The 24,042-nt window shown below is 38.8% G+C and overlaps 1 protein-coding gene across 1 annotated transcript in view; it reads right to left on the minus strand.

Annotated features, from left to right (window-relative positions):
• Nucleotides 1–24,042, minus strand: part of LOC133610500 (echinoderm microtubule-associated protein-like 4) — a 53,802-nt gene that overhangs the window by 27,207 nt on the left and 2,553 nt on the right. The window contains 5 exon segments of the mRNA XM_061966824.1: nt 4,637–4,777; nt 5,057–5,160; nt 5,162–5,234; nt 14,219–14,318; nt 15,851–16,030. Coding sequence (XP_061822808.1) covers nt 4,637–4,777; nt 5,057–5,160; nt 5,162–5,234; nt 14,219–14,318; nt 15,851–16,030 — 598 coding nt within the window.

Here is a 24,042-nt window from a genome sequence, read left to right on the forward strand (position 1 = left end):
GAATTTACAATTTATTCTAAATCGAATCATTACCCCCAAGAATGGAATCAAACTGTGTGGTGCCCAAAGATTCACAGCCCTACTTTATATTTTGTTCAACATGTACAAACCTTAAAGGGGAACTTCACTTTTTTGGAATTTTGCCTATCGTTCACAATCATTATGAAAGACATGACGATGGGTGTTTTTTTTTAATGCATTCTAAATAATAAATAAATGTGATAAAAAGTCTGCTTACAATGGAGCCTATGTATTCTGCCTAAAAAGACATAAAAAAAGCCTCCAAAAACCTCCATTAAGGCTTTATATACATGATGTAAGTATATAATGTATGTAATGTAGTAAATGTATAATAACATGTAATATTTACTTATTTTGATCATTTTAAACATACTGGGTTAATTTCATAAACGCATCACAATGATCGCTTGCCAAAAAACATAATAAAACATCACTTACTGTACAAGGTCTGCTGTCATTAGGATGCAGACTACTTGGATGTTGATATATTCCCGTTTAGGGGAAGAATGACTCATAATCCCCGCGAAGAAAAAGGAGGTGATAACAAACGTCTTTTTGCGTCGTTCTCACCATTCCCGGGTCTAAATTGGCTGTCAAAGTGTACCAACTTGTCGGAATACGTCCTCATCCTTCTACTATCCGGGTGAGAGGCATGATTTATGATCTACAATAAACTTCCATGGGGCAATGAAGCGAGCAAACAATTGTCGACGACAGATTTTATTGCAGCCCTATTTTTAAATGTTTTTATCTGGTTTTATGGGCGTGATAGACAATCATTATGTCTTACATAATGATTGTGAACGATTAAAAAAAAAAGTGAAATTCCCTTTTAACTAAAACAGGACTTTTGTCGAGGCCGCCACATGTTATTCATATTTACATTTTTTCATGAAGAATTTTGCTTCACTATACAAACTTTTCTAATTATGAACCCTGTTCAAGAAGCAATCAGGTTCATAAATGGAGGTTCCACTGTATTAGATATTAAAGGGGAACATTATCACAATTTCAGAAGGGTTAAAACCATTAAAAATCAGTTCCCAGTGGCTTGTTTTATTTTTCGAAGTTTTTTTCAAAATTTTACCCATCACGCAATATCCCTAAAAAAAAGCTTCAAAGTGCCTGATTTTAACCATCGTTATATACACCCGTCCATTTTCCTGTGACGTCACACAGTGATGCCAATACAAACAAACATGGCGGATAGAACAGCAAGGTATAGCGACATTAGCTCGGATTCAGACTCGGATTTCAGCGGCTTAAGCGATTCAACAGATTACGCATGTATTGAAACGGATGGTTGTAGTGTGGAGGCAGGTAGCGAAAAACGAATTTGAAGAAGAAACTGAAGCTATTGAGCCATATTGGTTTGAACCGACGAAAACAACACGACAGCCAGCGACACGGGAGAAAGCGAGGACGAATTCGGCGATCGCCTTCTAACCAACGATTGGTATGTGTTTGTTTGGCATTAAAGGAAACTCACAACTATGAACTAGGTTTACAGCATATGAAATACATTTGGCAACAACATGCACTTTGAGAGTGCAGACAGCCCAGTTTTCATCAATTAATATATTCTGTAGACATACCCTCATCCGCTCTCTTTTCCTGAAAGCTGATCCGTCCAGTCCAGTTGGAAATGCATCTGCTTTGAGTGTCCGGGATATCCACACATTCTTGCCATCTCTGTCGTAGCATAGCTTTCGTCGGTAAAGTGTGCGGAACAAACGTCCAATTTCTTGCCACTTTCGCATCTTTGGGCCACTGGTGCAACTTGAATCCGTCCCTGTTCGTGTTGTTACACCCTCCGACAACACACCGACGAGGCATGATGTCTCCAAGGTACGGAAAACAGTCGAAAAAACGGAAAAAAAACAGAGCTGATTTGACTCGGTGTTTGTAATGTGTTTGAGAAAATGGCGGATTGCTTCCCGATGTTTGGTTCGGTTGGTTACAGAAAGCATGGTGAAAAAACATGTAGAACAGTACATAAGGATGGGTTGAACAATGCTTTGGTAAAGTAATAACAGGAAATGAGGTGCAACGTATAGTCCTTTAAGTTTTCAGATGGCTGACAGTCTTTGTTGACTTCTTTTTTGAATGTCCGTGGTGTGCTGATCAAAAGTGAGTTTATTGTCCAAGGTTACGCCCAGGTATTTGAAAGTGTCAACTGTTGTAACTGTTTGTGTGTTTATGATGATGGGGTTCTGAGGTGAGGGGGGGTTGAACCATATTTCTTTTGTTTTATTGACATTGATTTCCAGATAACTGGCTGCGCATGACTCTGTGAAATGTTTGACTGTTATGATAGTCCAGGATGGATTGACTGTTGGAGAGGAGTGCGAGAATGGCTGTGTCATCTGAGTATTTTAAGTATGTTGTGGTGGGTGAAATAAATAGACACAAAACACTGCATTACACAAGACTACCCGAATGTACTCGAATGATTGAAAAAAATAAATGTTTTTAAGCTAAATTATTGGTAAACACAGTTTATGTATAATAATTTACGTAAAACAGCGAGTAATGAATAAAGTTTTCATCAATTAATATATTCTGTAGACATACCCTCATCCGCGCTCTTTTCCTGAAAGCTGATCTGTCCAGTTTTGGAGTTGATGTCAGCATCTGCTTTGAGTGTCGCAGGATATCCACACATTCTTGCCATCTCTGTCGTAGCATAGCTTTCGTCGGTAAAGTGTGCGGAACAAACGACTGACCATTTCGTCGGCTTTCCCCACAGCCTCGTATTTTGAACACATTTCGTCCAATTTCTTGCCACTTTCGCATCTTTGGGCCACTGGTGCAACTTGAATCCGTCCCTGTTCGTGTTGTTACACCCTCCGACAACACACCGACGAGGCATGATGTCTCCAAGGTACGGAAAACAGTCGAAAAAACGGAAAATAACAGAGCTGATTTGACTCGGTGTTTGAGAAAATGGCGGATTGCTTCCCGATGTGACGTCACAAGCTCCGAGAGCGAATATTAGAAAGGCGTTTAATTCGCCAAAATTCACCCATTTAGAGTTCGGAAATGGGTTAAAAAAATATATGGTCTTTTTTCTGCAACATCAAGGTATATATTGACGCTTACATAGGTCTGGTGATAATGTTCCCCTTTAAAGTCGGATGGGGAGACCTTCACTTTTGACAAGTTCCAACAGAGTATGAAAAAGGAAGTGTACTTTCACTCTCAATTCCCAATGAATATTAAATGGAACTAGTCAACTTCCTGTTTACAACAGTGCACACCAGACAACTTATTTCTTAAAGGGGAACATTATCACCAGACCTATGTAAGCGTCAATATATACCTTAATGTTGCAGAAAAAAGACCATATATTTTTTTAACCGATTTCCGAACTCTAAATGGGTGAATTTTGGCGAATTAAACGCCTTTCTAATATTCATTCTCCGAGCGATGACGTCACATTGGGAAGCAATCCACCATTTTTTTAAACACCGAGTCAAATCAGCTGTTATTTTCCGTTTTTTCGACTGTTTTCCGTACCTTGGAGACATCATGCCTCGTCGGTGTGTTGTCGGAGGGTGTAACAACACGAACAGGGACGGATTCAAGTTGCACCAGTGGCCCAAAGATGCGAAAGTGGCAAGAAATTGGACGTTTGTTCCGCACACTTTACCGACGAAAGCTATGCTACGACAGAGATGGCAAGAATGTGTGGATATCCTGCGACACTCAAAGCAGATGCATTTCCAACGATAAAGTCAAAGAAATCTGCCGCCAGACCCCCATTGAATCTGCCGGAGTGTGTGAGCAATTCGGGGACAAAGGACCTCGGTAGCACGGCAAGCAATGGCGGCAGTTTGTTCCCGCAGACGAGCGAGCTAAACCCCCTGGATGTCTTGGCTCACACCGTCCCTTATGCCACCGAAGATGATCAAGAGAAGAATATCGACCCTAGCTTCCCTGGCCTGCTGACATCAACTCCAAAACTGGACAGATCAGCGGATGAGGGTATGTCTACAGAATATATTAATTGATGGAAATTGGGCTGTCTGCACTCTCAAAGTGCATGTTGTTGCCAAATGTATTTCATATGCTGTAAACCTAGTTCATAGTTGTTAGTTTCCTTTAATGCCAAACAAACACATACCAATCGTTGGTTGGAAGGCGATCGCCAAATTCGTCCTCGCTTTCTCCCGTGTCGCTGGCTGTCGTGTCGTTTTCGTCGGTTTCGCTTGCATACGGTTCAAACCGATATGGCTCAATAGCTTCAGTTTCTTCTTCAATTTCGTTTTCGCTACCTGCCTCCACACTACAACCATCCGTTTCAATACATGCGTAATCTGTTGAATCGCTTAAGCCGCTGAAATCCGAGTCTGAATCCGAGCTAATGTCGCTATACCTTGCTGTTCTTTCTGCCATGTTTGTTTGTGTTGGCATCACTATGTGACGTCACTGGAAAATGGACGGGTGGTTAAAATCAGGCACTTTGAAGCTTTTTTTTAGGGATATTGCGTGATGGGTAAAATTTTGAAAAAAACTTTGAAAAATAAAATAAGCCACTGGGAACTGATTTTTAATGGTTTTAACCCTTCTGAAATTGTGATAATGTTCCCCTTTAAAAAAAGAAAAAGATTACCTGTCAGCATTCTTCACCACCTTGGCCAGCAGTTTGGAGGTAGACGCAGCTTTCACCAGCTTGACTCTGTTGTCATCGGGCGAGTCCCAGGTGTTACTCATGGAACGTTCTATACCTGAAGAGCGCTTCACGCTGGGGCCCCTGGTGCACACACACACACAAACACAGGTGTCAATAAGGACAGCTTCACAGACTGTCCGCAGGAGGAGGCGTTAGAGAAGGAAAGAAGTGGGCTGGAAGCGTTAGAGGATCTGCTGGAGGGGTCAAGCGAGAGGAGGCAGTTAGTGGGAAACACGCGCCAACGTCAGAGAAGAACCTCCAGAACTTAAGGGCGGCGTGCCAAGGAGGTCGCCACCTCCCGTCCGAATGTTGGCGTGGTGTTAAGAGCAGCAAGCGAGAAGGAGGGCAAACAAACGCAACCTTTTGGGAGGGGCGTGGCCTTTACTACTGTCCGCCGTCTGCTGCGTTGGTCTCTGGGGCGTTTGTGCTGTGGGGGGGTGGTGGGGGGGCGGGGGAGGGGGACTGGTCCTTTGGGTGCTCATGGATCTCCTCCATCTGAGGCTTCGGGCTGCTGGCCTCCTTTTTCATCTCACTTCCGCTGTGGACACAACCAAACATCTACTGGGTCAACCTCATGGCTGCTGCTCCGCCGCGACATTTTGCTGCTCCTATGCCACATTTTACCGCTCCTACGCAACATTTTATGCTCCTGCACAACATTTTACTGCTTGTCCTGGTCTTCTACACAACATTTACCGCTCCTACGCAACATTTTACCACTCCTACGCAACATTTTACTGCTCCTGCACAACATTTTACTGCTTCTCCTGGTCTTCTGCACAACATTTACCACACCTACGCAACATTTAACTGCTCCTGCGCAACATTTTACTGATTGTCCTGGTCTTCTGCACATTTTTACTGCTCCTACGTAACATTTAACTGGGGCGGCATAGCTCGGTTGGTAGAGTGGCCGTGCCAGCAACTTGAGTGTTGCAGGTTCGATCCCCGCCATCCTAGTCACTGCCGTTGTGTCCTTGGGCAAGACACTTCACCCACCTGCTCCCAGTGCCACCCACACTGGTTTAAATGTAACTTAGATATTGGGTTTCACTATGTATAAAGCGCTTTGAGTCACTAGAGAAAAAGCGCTATATAAATATAATTCACTTCACTTCACAACATTTAACTGCTTCTCCTGGTCTTCTACACAACATTTACCACTACTACACAACATTTAACTGCTTCTCCTGGTCTTCTACACAACATTTACCACTACTACACAACATTTAACTGCTTCTCCTGGTCTTCTACACAACATTTACCACTACTACACAACATTTAACTGCTTCTCCTGGTCTTCTACAAAACATTTACCACTCCTACACAACATTTTGCTGCTTCTCCTGTTGGCTTTTAACACTACGTGAGTTGTGTGGTCCTCTGTGTTTTTAACATTTTGATTTCTATTTACTGTTTTAATTGGTTTTACCCTTTAAAATTGTTTTTAATCATATTTATTTTATATTGTTTTTAATTGTGTTTAATATTGTTGTGCAGCACTTTGGAAACATTTTGTTGTTTAAATGTACTATATAAATAAAGTGGATTGGATTGGTCTTCTACACAACAGTTTACTGCTCCTACACAACATTTTACTGCTTCTCCTGGTCTTCTACACAACAGTTTACTGCTCTTACGCAACATTTTGCTGCTCGTGCGCAACATTCTACTGCTTCACCTGGTCTTCTACACAACAGTTTGCTGCTCCTATGCAACATTCTACTGCTTCTCCTGGTTTTCTACACAACAGTTTGCTGCTCCTATGCAACATTCTACTGCTTCTCCTGGTCTTCTACACAACAGTTTACTGCTCCTACGCAACAGTTTACTGATTGTCCTGGTCTTCTACACAACATTTTTCTGCTCCTATGCAACATTCTACTGCTTCTCCTGGTCTTCTACACAACAGTTTACTGCTCCTACACAACATTTTACTGCTTCTCCTGGTCTTCTACACAACATTTTTCTGCTCCTATGCAACATTCTACTGCTTCTCCTGGTCTTCTACACAACAGTTTACTGCTCCTACACAACATTTTACTGCTTCTCCTGGTCTTCTACACAACATTTTTCTGCTCCTATGCAACATTCTACTGCTTCTCCTGGTCTTCTACACAACAGTTTACTGCTCTTACGCAATATTCTACTGCTTCTCCTGGTCTTCTACACAACAGTTTACTGCTCCTATGCAACATTTTACTGCTTCTCCTGGTCTTCTACACAACAGTTTGCTGCTCCTATGCAACATTCTACTGCTTCTCCTGGTTTTCTACACAACAGTTTGCTGCTCCTATGCAACATTCTACTGCTTCTCCTGGTCTTCTACACAACAGTTTACTGCTCCTATGCAACAGTTTACTGATTGTCCTGGTCTTCTACACAACATTTTTCTGCTCCTATGCAACATTCTACTGCTTCTCCTGGTCTTCTACACAACAGTTTACTGCTCCTACACAACATTTTACTGCTTCTCCTGGTCTTCTACACAACATTTTTCTGCTCCTATGCAACATTCTACTGCTTCTCCTGGTCTTCTACACAACAGTTTACTGCTCCTACACAACATTTTACTGCTTCTCCTGGTCTTCTACACAACATTTTTCTGCTCCTATGCAACATTCTACTGCTTCTCCTGGTCTTCTACACAACAGTTTACTGCTCTTACGCAATATTCTACTGCTTCTCCTGGTCTTCTACACAACAGTTTACTGCTCCTATGCAACATTTTACTGCTTCTCCTGGTCTTCTACACAACAGTTTACCGCTCCTACGCAACAGTTTACTGCTTCTCCTGGTCTTCTACACAACAGTTTACTGCTCCTACGCAACAGTTTACTGATTGTCCTGGTCTTCTACACAACAGTTTACTGCTCTTACGCAACATTCTACTGCTTCTCCTGGTCTTCTACACAACAGTTTACTGCTCCTATGCAACATTTTACTGCTTCTCCTGGTCTTCTACACAACAGTTTTCCGCTCCTACGCAACAGTTTACTGCTTCTCCTGGTCTTCTACACAACAGTTTACTGCTCCTACGCAACAGTTTACTGCTTCTCCTGGTCTTCTACACAACAGTTTACCGCTCCTACGCAACAGTTTACTGATTGTCCTGGTCTTCTACACAACATTTTTCTGCTCCTATGCAACATTCTACTGCTTCTCCTGGTCTTCTACACAACAGTTTACTGCTCTTACGCAACATTCTACTGCTTCTCCTGGTCTTCTACACAACATTTTTCTGCTCCTATGCAACATTTTACTGCTTCTCCTGGTCTTCTACACAACATTTTTCTGCTCCTATGCAACATTTTACTGCTTCTCCTGGTCTTCTACACAACAGTTTACTGCTCCTATGCAACATTTTACTGCTTCTCCTGGTCTTCTACACAACAGTTTACCGCTCCTACGCAACAGTTTACTGCTTCTCCTGGTCTTCTACACAACAGTTTACTGCTCCTACGCAACAGTTTACTGATTGTCCTGGTCTTCTACACAACAGTTTACTGCTCTTACGCAACATTCTACTGCTTCTCCTGGTCTTCTACACAACAGTTTACTGCTCCTATGCAACATTTTACTGCTTCTCCTGGTCTTCTACACAACAGTTTACCGCTCCTACGCAACAGTTTACTGCTTCTCCTGGTCTTCTACACAACAGTTTACTGCTCCTACGCAACAGTTTACTGATTGTCCTGGTCTTCTACACAACAGTTTACTGCTCTTACGCAACATTCTACTGCTTCTCCTGGTCTTCTACACAACAGTTTACCGCTCCTACGCAACAGTTTACTGCTTCTCCTGGTCTTCTACACAACAGTTTACTGCTCCTACGCAACAGTTTACTGCTTCTCCTGGTCTTCTACACAACAGTTTACCGCTCCTACGCAACAGTTTACTGATTGTCCTGGTCTTCTACACAACATTTTTCTGCTCCTATGCAACATTCTACTGCTTCTCCTGGTCTTCTACACAACAGTTTACTGCTCTTACGCAACATTCTACTGCTTCTCCTGGTCTTCTACACAACAGTTTACTGCTCCTATGCAACATTTTACTGCTTCTCCTGGTCTTCTACACAACAGTTTACCGCTCCTACGCAACAGTTTACTGCTTCTCCTGGTCTTCTACACAACAGTTTACTGCTCCTACGCAACAGTTTACTGATTGTCCTGGTCTTCTACACAAGTTTACTGCTCTTACGCAACATTCTACTGCTTCTCCTGGTCTTCTACACAACAGTTTTCCGCTCCTACGCAACAGTTTACTGCTTCTCCTGGTCTTCTACACAACAGTTTACTGCTCCTACGCAACAGTTTACTGATTGTCCTGGTCTTCTACACAACAGTTTACTGCTCTTACGCAACATTCTACTGCTTCTCCTGGTCTTCTACACAACAGTTTACTGCTCCTATGCAACATTTTACTGCTTCTCCTGGTCTTCTACACAACAGTTTACCGCTCCTACGCAACAGTTTACTGCTTCTCCTGGTCTTCTACACAACATTTTACTGCTCTTACCCAACAGTTTACTGCTTCTCCTGGTTTTCTACACAACATTTTGCTGCTCCTATGCAACATTTTACTGCTTCTCCTGGTCTTCTACACAAGTTTACTGCTCTTACGCAACATTTTACTGCTTCTCCTGGTCTTCTACACAACATTTTACTGCTCTTACACAACAGTTTACTGCTTCTCCTGGTCTTCTACACAACATTTTACTGCTCTTACCCAACAGTTTACTGCTTCTCCTGGTTTTCTACACAACATTTTGCTGCTCCTATGCAACATTTTACTGCTTCTCCTGGTCTTCTACACAAGTTTACTGCTCTTACGCAACATTTTACTGCTTCTCCTGGTCTTCTACACAACATTTTACTGCTCTTACCCAACAGTTTACTGCTTCTCCTGGTCTTCTACACAACATTTTGCTGCTCCTATGCAACATTTTACTGCTTCTCCTGGTCTTCTACACAAGTTTACTGCTCTTATGCAACATTTTACTGCTTCTCCTGGTCTTCTACACAACAGCTTACTGCTCTTACGCAACATTTTACTGCTTCTCCTGGTCTTCTACACAACAGTTTACTGCTCCTACGCAACATTTACTGCTCTTACGCAACATTTTACAGCTCCTGCGCAACATTTTACTGCTTGTCCTGGTCTTCTGCACAACATTTTACTGCTCCTACGCAACATTTTACTGCTCCTACGCATCAGTTTACTGCTCCTACACAACATTTTACTGCTCCTACAGTACATTTACTGCTCTTACACAACATGTACTGCTTCTACAGAACATGTACTACCTCTACAGAACATGTACTGCTTTAACTCGACTTCTACAGAACATGTACTACTCCTACAGAACATGTACTACTCCTACAATACATTTACTGCTCCTACAATACATTTACTGCTCTTACAGAACATGTATTAGTCCTACAATACATTTGCTGCTCCTACAGAACATGTACTACTCCTAAAATACATTTACTGCTCTTACAGAACATGTATTACTCCTACAATACATTTGCTGCTCCTACAGAACATGTACTGCTTTAACTGGACTCCTACAGAACATGTACGACTCCTACAAAACATTCACTGATTCTACTGGCCTGCTATAGAAACTATAACTGGTACTACAACACTCCTACATTAAATGTATTGGTTCTACTGGTTTTCTATGAAACATTTACCGCTCCTACAGAACATTTACTGATTCTACTGGCCTGCTATAGAAAATATTACTGGTTCTAAAAAACTCCTACGATAAATGTATTGGTTCTACTGGTCTTCTACGGAACATGCACTGCTTCCACAAAACATGTTGGTCTACTACATAAAACAATACCGCTTCTGCTGGACTTCACAGAACATTTACTGCTTCTACTGGCCATTTAATCACTCATTGGAACACATAACAGTTGTATTGGATTCCTCCCAAAAATGCTACTGCACCTACTCCACAGAACATAACTGGTTCTACTGAACTTCAGCGAAACACAGTAATTGTACTGCACTCCACAGAACATGTGATGTTCTATTTGACTTCTAATGACACCAAACAGGTTCTTTTGTACTTCTACGGAACACATAATAGTTTAACTGCGCTCCACAGAACATATGGTGGTTCTACTGGACTTTTATTGACAGCACAGAACATATACCTGCTTATACTTAACTTCTACATCACATAAAATTGTTCTACTGGACTTGTACAGAGCATATTGTGGTTCTACTGGATTTTTACAGAACATAAGTTTGTGGTTTTACTGGACTTTCACAGAACATATAAGGTTGTGGTTCTACTGGAATTTTGCAGAAAATAGTGTTGTGGTTCTACTGGACTTTTGCAGAACATTTAAGGTTGTACTTCTACTGGACATTTGAAGAACATACGGTTGTGGTTCTACTGGACTTTTGCAGAACATTTAAGGTTGTACTTCTACTGGACTTTTGAAGAACATACGGTTGTGGTTCTACTGGACTTTTGCAGAACATATACAGTTCATATACGGTTGTGGTTCTACTGGACTTTTGCAGAATATATACAGTTGTGGTTCTACTGGACTTTTTCAGAACATGTACAGTTGTGGTTCTATTGGACTTTTGCAGAACATATACGGTTGTGGTTCTACTGGACTGTTGCAGAACATATACAATTGTGGATCTACTGGACTTTTGCATAATATATACGGTTACGGTTCTACTGGACTTTTTCAGAACATATACAGTTATGGTTTTACTGGACTTTTGCAGAACATATACAGTTGTGGTTCAACTGGACTTTTTCAGAACATATACATTTGTGGTTATACTGTACTTCAACAGAACATATACAGATGTAGTTCTACTGTACTTCTACCGAACATATACAGATGAAGTTCTACTGTACTTCTACTGAACATGTACAGTTGTAATTCTACTGTACTTCTACAGAACATATAAGGTTGTGGTTCTGCTGGACCTTTGCAGAACATATAGAGTTGTAGTTCTACTGTACTTCTACAGAACATATAGTTGTAGTTCAACTGTACTTCTACAGAACAAAAGGTTGTGGTTCTACTGGACCTTTGCAGAACATACCGTATTTTCCGCACTATAAGGCGCACCTAAAAACCACAATTTTTCTCAAAAGCTGACAGTGCGCCTAATAACCCGGTGCGCTTTATTACGATTCATTTTCATAAAGTTTCGGTCTCGCAACTTCGGTAAACAGCCGCCATCTTTTTTCCCGGTAGAACAGGAAGCGCTTCTTCTTCTACGCAAGCAACCGCCAAGGAAAGCACCCGCCCCCATAGAACAGGAAGCGCTTCACCCGCCCCCATAGAACAGGAAGCGCTTCACCCGCCCCCGGAAGAAGAAGAAAAAACGCGCGGATATCACCGTACGTTTCATTTCCTGTTTACATCTGTAAAGACCACAAAATGGCTCCTACTAAACGATCCGGGTCATAAAAAGACGCAATCTCTCCATCCGCACACGGATTACTACCGTATTTCACAGCAACTGAACCGCACTGTGGAACGGGAGCACGTACGGTGAATATTCGCTCCACAGGGAATGAGAAGTCATCCTTCACTGTGGTTCTAGCTTGCCATGCTAACTTCCACTCATGGTGATATTCAAAAGGAAGACCTTGCCAAAAGAGACCTTTCCAGCCGGCGTCATCATAAAAGCTAACTCGAAGGGATGGATGGATGAAGAAAAGATGAGCGAGTGGTTAAGGGAAGTTTACGCGAAGCGGCCGGGTGGCTTTTTTCACGCTGCTCCGTCCATGTTGATATATGACTCTATGCGCGCCCACATCACAGATGGTGTCAAAAAACAAGTGAAGCACACAAATACAACACTCGCCGTCATTCCGGGTGGATTAACCAAAGAACTCCAACCGCTGGATATTGGTGTCAACAGGGCATTCAAATCACGACTGCGAACTGCGTGGGAAAAATGGATGACCGAAGGCGAACACACCTTCACTAAGACGGGCAGACAACGCCGGACAACATACGCCAACATCTGCCAGTGGATTGTAAATGCCTGGGCAGATATTTCTGTCACAACTGTGGTCCGAGCTTTCCGGAAGGCAGGATTCACAGAACTGCTGCACAACAACAGCGACACTGAATCCGATGATTTCGAAGAGACGGAGCCCGCCATTTTGGAAGCCACGCTAGCGCAACTTTTCAATTCGGACACCGAAGACGAAGAATTCGAAGGATTTACCGGTACGAATGAAGAATAACTTCAGAAAGTGAGCGCTATGTTTATTTTGTGTGTTGTGTGTTGTGACATTAACGTTCGAGCAACATTACCGGTATGTTGCTATTGCTCTACACCATTTTGAATTTTACTATGTTTGTGATTGCACATTTGTACATTTTGGGACAGAGTTGTTAGAACGCTGGTTTTCAATATATTATTAAAGTTTGACTGAACTATCTGACTGTTTTTTTGACATTCACTTTAGCGCAGCGTTTTTTTGACATTCACTTTAGCGCAGCGTAGGCGCGGCTTTTAGTCCGGGGCGGCTTATTGGTGGACAAAATTATGAAATATGTAATTCATAGAAGGTGCGGCTAATAATCCGGTGCGCCTTATAGTGCGGAAAATACGGTACACAGTTGTAGTTCTACTGTACTTCTACAGAACATAAGGTTGTGGTTCTACTGGACTTTCACAGAACATAAAGGTTGTGGTCCTACTAAGCTATTACAGAACATACATGATTGTGGTTTACTGGACTTTTGTAGAACACATACACCGCTATAGTTCTACTTAACTTTTGCAGAACATACAGTTGTAGTTCTACTGTACTTCTACAAATCATATACAGTTGTAGTGCAACTGTACTTCTACAGAACATATACAGTTATAGTTCTACTGTACTTCTACAGAACCTATAAGGTAGTGGTTCTACTGGACCTTTGCAAAACATATACGGTTGGAGTTCTACTGTACTTCTACAGAACATAAGGTTGTGGTTCTACTGGACCTTCGCAGAATACATACAGTTGTAGTTCTACTGTACATCAACAGAACATAAACAGTTGTGGTTTGACTGGACCTTTGCAGAACATACACAGTTGTAGTTCCACTGTACTTCTACAGAACATACACAGTTGTAGTTCCACTGTACTTCTACAGAACATACACAGTTGTCATTCCACTGTACTTCTACAGAACATACACAGTTGCAGTTCTACTGTACTTCTACAGAACATATAAGGTGGTGGTTCTACTGGACCTTTGCAGGACATATACGGTTGCAGTTCTCCTGGACTCTTAATGAGTGCAAAGAACATACAATGCTTCTATTACACTTCTGACTTGTCTTCAATGACCACAGGACAAATGAAACATGAGTTAAATCAAGGATGAAATTAATTATAAATATCAAACAAATCAAAATGTATTAAATCACTGACAAATAGTTCATGAATAAATGAAATTAACTGCAGTAAACGCAGATATAATAAATACAACAACTTTACTGTTATTAAAAAGTTACTGTACCTCTTAGCAGCAGACGACAAAGTTTCCTTCCTGGTGACGGAGGTGGACTCTCTCTTCCGTCCAGAAGTTCCTCCGTTTGTGATGCACAAGTTGGAGAAGGCTTCATGCCAGGAGCAGACAACACCATGTTAATATTTGTAATAACACACCATTATATTTGTAATAACACATTACTATTTTTCATATTTGTAATACACCATGACCATATTTGTAATAACACACGATCTTCATATTTTTTATATTCGTAATAACACACCATATACATTTTTTTATATTTGTAATAACACCATGATAACATGTGTAATATTTGTAATAACACACCATGATAACATGTGTAATATTTGTAATAACACACCATGACAACATGTGTAATATTTGTAATAACACACCATGATAACTGTAATATTTGTAATAACACACCTCGATAACATGTGTAATATTTGTAATAACACCATGATTACTGTAATATTTGTAAAAACACACCTCGATAACATGTGTAATATTTGTAATAACACACCACAATAATAACTTGTGTAATATTTGTAATAACACACCATGATAACTGTAATATTTGTAATAACACACCTCGATAACATGTGTAATATTTGTAATAACACCATGATTACTGTAATATTTGTAATAACACACCACGATAACATGCGTAATATTTGTAATCACACCATAACTTGTGTAATATTTGTAATAACACACCATGATAACGTGTAATATTTGTAATAACACACCACGATAACATGTGTAATATTTGTAATAACACACCACTATAACATGTGTAATATTTGTAATAACACCATAACTTGTGTAATATTTGTAAAAACACACCATGATAACATGTGTAATATTTGTAATAACACACCATGATAACACGTGTAACATTTGTAATAACACACCAAGATAACGTGTAATATTTGTAATAACAAACCACGATAACTTGTGTAATATTTGTAATAACACCATGATTACTGTAATATTTGTAATAACACACCACGATAACATGTGTAATATTTGTAATCACACCATAACTTGTGTAATATTTGTAATAACACACCATGATAATGTGTAATATTTGTAATAACACACCACGATAACATGTGTAATATTTGTAATAACACACCACTATAACATGTGTAATATTTGTAATAACACCATAACTTGTGTAATATTTGTAAAAACACACCATGATAACATGTGTAATATTTGTAATAACACACCAAGATAACGTGTAATATTTGTAATAACAAACCACGATAACTTGTGTAATATTTGTAATAACACACCATGATAACTTGTGTAATATTTGTAATAACACACCATGATAACATGTGTAATATTTGTAATAACACACCATGATAACATGTGTAATAACACACCATGATAACATGTGTAATATTTGTAATAACACACTATGATAACTTGTGTAATAACGCACCATAGTAACATGTGTAATATTTGTAATAACACCATGATAACATGTGTAATAACGCACCACAGTAACACGTGTAATACTTGTAATAACACACCATGGCAGTAGTTGTAATAAGAAACAGTGTTAATATTAAGAATAACCAATAAGACAACACATTGCAAGTGCTGCTGTAAAAAAAAGTGCAGTACCTTTTCCCGCCTGCTTCTTGGCGGAGGCAGCAGAGTCTTCAGAAGCTGCCAGACGACGGAGAACGTCAGCGAGAGCTGCTTTCATCACAGTCAGCTCGTCCTCCTGCTGCTGCACACGAAGCTCCAGAGCACACAGACGATCGTTGACGTCCGACACGCTCACACCTGACATGCTGTCGTCTAGATGAGAAACAATATTGAAATAATATTTATGTGTGCTCAATGATGACATAACCTGAACTCTATCCTCTCAAACAGTTCCATCTGTTCAGCTAAACTATGGGACTAATCATTTAAATGTTGTAATTTTTTTTATTTAATTTTTTTTAATTTAATTAATAACAGCGAATGGTATCGGCCTACATGTTAAATGTCTGATATAAGAAGTCCTGCAGCGTTTTTACTTGTGTGATATCAAGTGCAATACAAGCAGTCCTGCAGCATGTCTACTTGTGTGATATAATGTGCGATACAAGCAGTCTTGCCACGTGTTTACTTGTGTGATATCATGTGCGACACAAGCAGTCCTGCAGCGTGTTTACTTGTGTGTGACATCATGTGCAATACAAGCAGTCTTGCAGCGTGTTTACTTGTGTGTGATATAATGTGCGATACAAGCAGTCTTGCAGCATGTTTACTTGTGTGATATCATGTGTGACAGAAGCAGTCCTGCAGCACTTTTACTTGTGTGTGATATCATGTGCGATACAAGCAGTCCTGCAGCGTGTTTACTTGTGTGTGACATCATGTGCAATACAAACAGTCCTGCAGCATGTTTACTTGCGTGTGATACCATGTGCAATACAAGCAGTCTTGCAGCGTGTTTACTTGTGTGATATCATGTGTGACACAAGCAGTCCTGCAGCGCTTTTACTTGTGTGTGATATCATGTGCAATACAAACAGTCCTGCAGCATGTTTACTTGCGTGTGATATCATGTGCGATACAAGCAGTCCTGCAGCGCTTTTACTTGTGTGTGATATCATGTGCGATACAAGCAGTCCTGCAGCGTGTTTACTTGCGTGTGATATCATGTGCGATACGAGCATTCCTGCAGCGTGTTTACTTGTGTGATATCATGTGTGACACAAGCAGTCCTGCAGCGCTTTTACTTGTGTGTGATATCATGTGCAATACAAGCAGTCCTGCAGCATGTTTACTTGTGTGTGATATCAAGTGCAATACGAGCATTCCTGCAGCGTGTTTACTTGTTTGTTATATCATTTGTGATACAAGGAGTCCTGCAGGGGGTTTACTTGTGTGTGATATAATGTGCGATACAAGCAGTCCTGCAGCGTGTTTACTTGTGTGATATCATGTGCGACACAAGCAGTCCTGTAGCGTGTTTACTAGTGTGTGACATCATGTGCAATACAAACAGTCCTGCAGCATGTTTACTTGCGTGTGATATCATGTGCGATACAAGCAGTCTTGCAGCGTGTTTACTTGTGTGATATCATGTGTGACACAAGCAGTCCTGCAGCGCTTTTACTTGTGTGTGATATCATGTGCAATACAAACAGTCCTGCAGCATGTTTACTTGCGTGTGATATCATGTGCGATACGAGCATTCCTGCAGCATGTTTACTTGTGTGATATCATGTGTGACACAAGCAGTCCTGCAGCACTTTTACTTGTGTGTGATATCATGTGCGATACAAGCAGTCCTGCAGCATGTGTACTTGTGTGATATCATGTGCGATACGAGCATTCCTGCAGCGTGTTTACTTGTTTGTCATATAATTTGTGATACAAGCAGTCTTGCAGAGGGTTTACTTGTGTGTGATATAATGTGCGATACAAGCAGTCCTGCAGCGTGTTTACTTGTGTGTGTGACATCATGTGCAATACAAACAGTCCTGCAGCATGTTTACTTGCGTGTGATATCATGTGCGATACGAGCATTCCTGCAGCGTGTTTACTTGTGTGATAGCATGTGTGACACAAGCAGTCCTGCAGCGCTTTTACTCATGTGTGATATCATGTGCGATACAAGCAGTCCTGCAGCATGTTTACTTGTGTGATATCATGTGCGATACGAGCATTCCTGCAGCGTGTTTACTTGTGTGATATCATGTGTGACACAAGCAGTCCTGCAGCGCTTTTACTTGTGTGTGATATCATGTGCGATACAAGCAGTCCTGCAGCATGTTTGCTTGTGTGTGATATCATGTGCGATACGAGCATTCCTGCAGCGTGTTTACTTGTTTGTCATATAATTTGTGATACAAGGAGTCCTGCAGAGGGTTTACTTGTGTGTGATATCATGTGCGACACAAGCAGTCCTGCAGCATGTTTACTTGTGTGTGATATCATGTGCGATACAAGCAGTCCTGCAGCGTGTTTACTCGTGCAAAGCTGGACAAGCTAAATGTCCTCCAATAAGCACACAATTTCTTCTATTTTACTCAAGTCATTTACAAAAGGCTAGGCTGTCGGCCACTCGGAGCTAACAGCTACACAACAGCTAAGCACACAATAGCACACAAGCTAGTCATATGTAATAATAATTGAACAATATTGCAGTGTAAAACAACACATTTGTCAATATAAACATGTATCAAATAATTATCACTGCGTATTACTTACACATAAAGTTTCGAAGGCAGGATTAGAAACTAACTAGTAACAAACGTGTCCGCACTATTTAACTTTTTGCATTGTGACCACGAGGTGTCACCAAAAACGAAGACAGCATAAGTCAATTCCAGACGGTTAATAATAAATAGCTTCATGTTGTTCATATCAACCATTGTTCTGTTTGACTGATTTCACTTAAGCTTTTTCCAAACTGTTTTCATTGAGGGCCGCTTGTAACAATTATAGGGCTGCTATTAATTCATTCATTTTAATTAAGCTAATTTGATTACACAAACCCCGTTTCCATATGAGTTGGGAAATTGTGTTAGATGTAAATATAAACGGAATTTGTTCTGTGGTCTGACGAGTCCACATTTCAAATTGTTTTTGGAAACTGTGGACGTCGTGTCCTCCGGACCAAAGAGGAAAAGAACCATCCGGATTGTTCTAGGCGCAAAGTTGAAAAGCCAGCATGTGTGATGGTATGGGGGTGTATTAGTGCCCAAGACATGGGTAACTTACACATCTGTGAAGGCACCATTAATGCTGAAAGGTACATACAGGTTTTGGAGCAACATATGTTGCCATCCAAGCAACGTTACCACGGACGCCCCTGCTTATTTCAGCAAGACAATGCCAAGTAACATAGTAAAAGAGTGCGGGTACTAGACTGGCCTGCCTGTAGTCCAGACCTGTCTCCCATTGAAAATGTGTGGCGCATTATGAAGCTTAAAATACCACAATAAAGACCCCCGGACTGTTGAACAACTTAAACTGTACATCAAGCAAGAATGGGAAAGAATTCCACCTGAGAAGCTTCAAAAATGTGTCTCCTCAGTTCCCAAACGTTTACTGAGTGTTGTTAAAAGGAAAGGCCATGTAACACAGTGGTGAACATGCCCTTTCCCAACTACTTTGGCACGTGTTGCAGCCATGAAATTCCAAGTTAATTATTATTTGCAAAAAAAAAATAAAGTTTATGAGTTTGAACATCTTTGTAGTGCATTCAATTGAATATGGGTTGAAAAAAATTTGCAAATCATTGTATTCTGTTTATATTTACGTCTAACACAATTTCCCAACTCATATGGAAACGGGGTTTGTAAAAAAGCTTGGATTTAGATTGTTATTTTCAAATAGTTACAAAAAAATTTTTGTTGCATAATCAGATATCTGATATTAGAAGACATGCTGTTACATGCAGTACATTTTTTTAACTTGTAAGGGTGTGAATCTTTGGGCACCTAACGATTAGATCCTTTACCGCTTCCTGGGTAGACGATTCCATTCATCATGATTCTCAATTCATCATGATTCTCGCGATGTATTGTTTGATATCATAATTAATATGAAACTTTTTCAGAACAGGTTACAAAAGCTCCTCCTGGTTGCAAGGAGATGGCCTCATATACAGTAGATACACATTTTAAGCATTGTTTTATTTTAATTATTAATCGATTTAGAATCAATGTGGATAAGAATCAGGATTCCGGATGCAGGGAGATGCAATTTGAACTCGTTTTAAAAAATTAATTCATTCAAGAAACATTTTAAATCAATTAAAAACATTTTTTTAATCGATTTTTGAACATTATGAATCAATTTAGAATCGTATGAATAAAGATCACGATTCTGGTTGTATAGTGATCACTTTATTTCTTGGGGCGGTACGGCTCGGTTGGTGAAGTGGCCGTGCCAGCAACTTGAGGGTTCCAGGTTCGATCCCCGCTTCCGCCATCCTAGTCACTGTCGTTGTGTCCTTGGGCAAGACACTTTACCCACCTGCTCCCAGTGCCACTCACACTGGTTTAAATGTAACTTAGATATTGGGTTTCACTATGTAAAAGCGCTTTGAGTCACTAGAGAAAAGCGCTATATAAATATACTTCACATCACTGGTGATGACCTTTTAAAAAATGCATTCTTATAAAAAATCATTTAAAAAATCCATACATTTTTGAAAACTAGAACTTGATTTTGAATCGGTATGAATAAGAATCTAAATTCTGGTTGCATTTAGATGGCCTTTTAAAAATTTATTCATATAACAATGTCAATAGAAAAATACTTTAAAAAAACGATTTTAGAAAATTATTAATTGTCTTAGAATTGGTATGAATAAGAATCACGATCCTGGTTGCTGGGAGATGGCCTTTAACTTGTTTAAAAAAAATGTATTCATTAAAAAAAAAAATTAAAATCAATTAAAAAATACTTCGTTTTTTGAAAATTACGAATCGATTTAAAATCGGTATGAATAAGAATCATGATTGTAGATGCATGGAGATGGCCTTTTGGCGTCTTTGAGAAAAGTAATTCATCTAAAAAATGTTTTAAATCAATTAAAAAATACTTTTAAAAATCCATCCATCTATCGCTTGTCCCTTATGGGGTCGCGGCTTTTTAAAATCGATTTTTGAAAATTACGAATCGATTTACAATCGGTATGAATAAGAATCACAATTCTGGTTGTATGGAGATGGCCTACTAACAACGTCTTTTAAAAATGTATCCATATAAAAACATCCATCCATTTTCTACCGCTTGTCCCTTTCGGGGTCGCAGGGGGTGATGGAGCCGATCTCAGCAACATTTAAAATCAATTAAAAAAAAAGGAAATTTCAATGGATTTTTGAAAATTATGAGTCAATTTAGAATCGGAATGAATAAGAATCACGATTCTGGTTGCATGGAGATGGCCTTTTAACGTCTTTTAAACAATTTATAAAAATTTCAAATGAATTTAAAAAAAATAACATTTTTAAATAGATTTTTGAAAATTACGAATCGATTTACAATCGGTACAAATAAGAATCACGATTCTGGTTGCATGGAGATGGCCTATTAACGTCTTTTAAAAATGTATCCATATAAAAACATCCATCCATTTCCTACCGATTGTCCCTTTTGGGGGTGCGGGGGGTGCTGGAGCCGATCCCAGCTACATTTAAAATCAGTTAAAAAAATACTTTTTTCAAACGATTTTTGAAAATTATAAGTCAATTTAGAATCGGAACGAATACGAATTACGATTCTGGTTGCATCGAGGTGGCCTTTTAACGTCTTTGAAAAAAGTAATTTGTATATATATTTTTTTAAATCATTAAAAAAAAATACTTTAAAAAATCCATCCATTTTCTATCGCTTGTCCCTTACGATTTTTAAAAATTACTAATCGATTTACAATCGGTATGAATAAGAATCACGATCCTGGTTGCATGGAGATGGCCTATTAACGTCTTTTAAAAATGTATCCATATAAAAACATCCATCCATTTCCTACCGATTGTCCCTTTTGGGGGCGCGGGGGGTGCTGGATCCGATCCCAGCTACATTTAAAATCAGTTAAAAAAATACTTTTTTCAAACGATTTTTGAAAATTATAAGTCAATTTAGAATCGGAACGAATACGAATCACGATTCTGGTTGCGTCGAGGTGGCCTTTTAACGTCTTTGAAAAAAGTAATTTGTATATATATTTTTTTAAATCATTAAAAAAAAAAACTTTAAAAAATCCATCCATTTTCTATCGCTTGTCCCTTACGATTTTTAAAAATTACTAATCGATTTACAATCGGTATGAATAAGAATCACGATCCTGGTTGCATGGAGATGGCCTATTAACGTCTTTTAAAAATGTATCCATATAAAAACATCCATCCATTTCCTACCGATTGTCCCTTTTGGGGGCGCGGGGGGTGCTGGATCCGATCCCAGCTACATTTAAAATCAGTTAAAAAAATACTTTTTTCAAACGATTTTTGAAAATTATAAGTCAATTTAGAATCGGAACGAATACGAATCACGATTCTGGTTGCGTCGAGGTGGCCTTTTAACGTCTTTGAAAAAAGTAATTTGTATATATATTTTTTTAAATCATTAAAAAAAAATACTTTAAAAAATCCATCCATTTTCTATCGCTTGTCCCTTACGATTTTTAAAAATTACTAATCGATTTACAATCGGTATGAATAAGAATCACGATCCTGGTTGCATGGAGATGGCCTATTAACGTCTTTTAAAAATGTATCCATATAAAAACATCCATCCATTTTCTACCGCTTGTCCCATTCGGGGTTGCCGGGGGGTGCTGGAGCCGATCCCAGCTACATTTAAAATCAATTAAAAAAAAACTTTTTTCAATGGATTTTTGAAAATTATGAGTCAATTTAGAATCGGAACGAATACGAATCACGATTCTGCTTGCATGGAGGTGGCCTTTTAACGTCTTTTTAAAAAATTCAAATGAATTAAATTTTTTTTTGAAGATTATGAATAGATTTAGAATCGGAATGAATAAGAATCACAATTATGTTTGCATAGAGGTGGCCTTTTAACGTCTTTAAAAAAATGTATTTATATAAAAAAAAATGTTTTTAAATCAATTAAAAAATACTAAACAGAATCGATTTTTGAAAATTACGAATCGATTTAGAATCAGAATGAGTAAGAATCACGATTCTGTTTGCATAGGTGGCCATTTAACATCTTTTTTTTTTTAAATTGTATAATTTTTGTTTTAATCAATTAATAAATACTATTCGAAATCGATTTTTTTATATAAAAAAATGCTTTTAAATCAATTAAAAAATACTATACAGAATCGATTTTTGAAAATTATGAATCGATTTAAATCAGAATGAGTAAGAAACACGATTCTGTTTGCATAGAGGTGGCCTTTTCTTTTAAAAAATGTATTTATATAAAAAAAATGTTTTAATCAATTAAAAAATACTATTCAAAATCGATTTTTGAAAATTACAAATCGATTTAAAATCAGAATGAATAAGAATCACGATTTTGTGTGCATAGAGAGGCCTTTTAACGTCTTTTAAAATATTTCAAATGAATTAAAAAAAAAAACTTTTTAAATTCCATCCATCCATTTTCTACCGCTTATTCCCTTCGGGGTCGCGGGGGGGCGCTGGAGCCTATCTCAGCTACAATCGGGCGGAAGGCGGCGTACACCCTGGACAAGTCGCCACCTCATATTGATTTTTGAAAATTATTAATCCATTTAGAATCAGAATGAGTAAGAATCACAAATCTGTTTGCATAGAGGTGGCCTTTTAACGTCTTTTAAAAAATGTATTTATATGAAAAACAATTTTTAAATCAATTAAAAAATACTATTCAAAATCGATTTTTTAAAATTAGGAATCGATTTAGAATCAGAATGAATAAAAATCACGATTCTGTTTGCATAGAAGTGGCCTTTTAACGTCTTTAAAAAAAATTATATAATTTTTGTTTTAATCAATTAATAAATACTATTCGAAATCGATTTTTTTATATAAAAAAAATGTTTTTAAATCAATTAAAAAATACTATACAGAATCGATTTTTGAAAATTATGAATCGATTTAGAATCAGAATGAGTAAGAAACACGATTCTGTTTGCATAGGTGGCCTTTTCTTTTAAAAAATGTATTTATATATAAAAAAAATGTTTTAATCAATTGGAAAAAAAAATACTATTCAAAATCGATTTTTGAAAATTACAAATCGATTTAAAATCGGAATGAATAAGAATCACGATTCTGTGTGCATAGAGAGGCCTTTTAACGTCTTTTAAAATATTTCAAATGAATTAAAAAAAACAACTTTTGAAA

Source organism: Nerophis lumbriciformis, linkage group LG02 (assembly GCF_033978685.3).
Source record: "Nerophis lumbriciformis linkage group LG02, RoL_Nlum_v2.1, whole genome shotgun sequence".
Classification (NCBI taxonomy): domain Eukaryota; kingdom Metazoa; phylum Chordata; class Actinopteri; order Syngnathiformes; family Syngnathidae; genus Nerophis; species Nerophis lumbriciformis.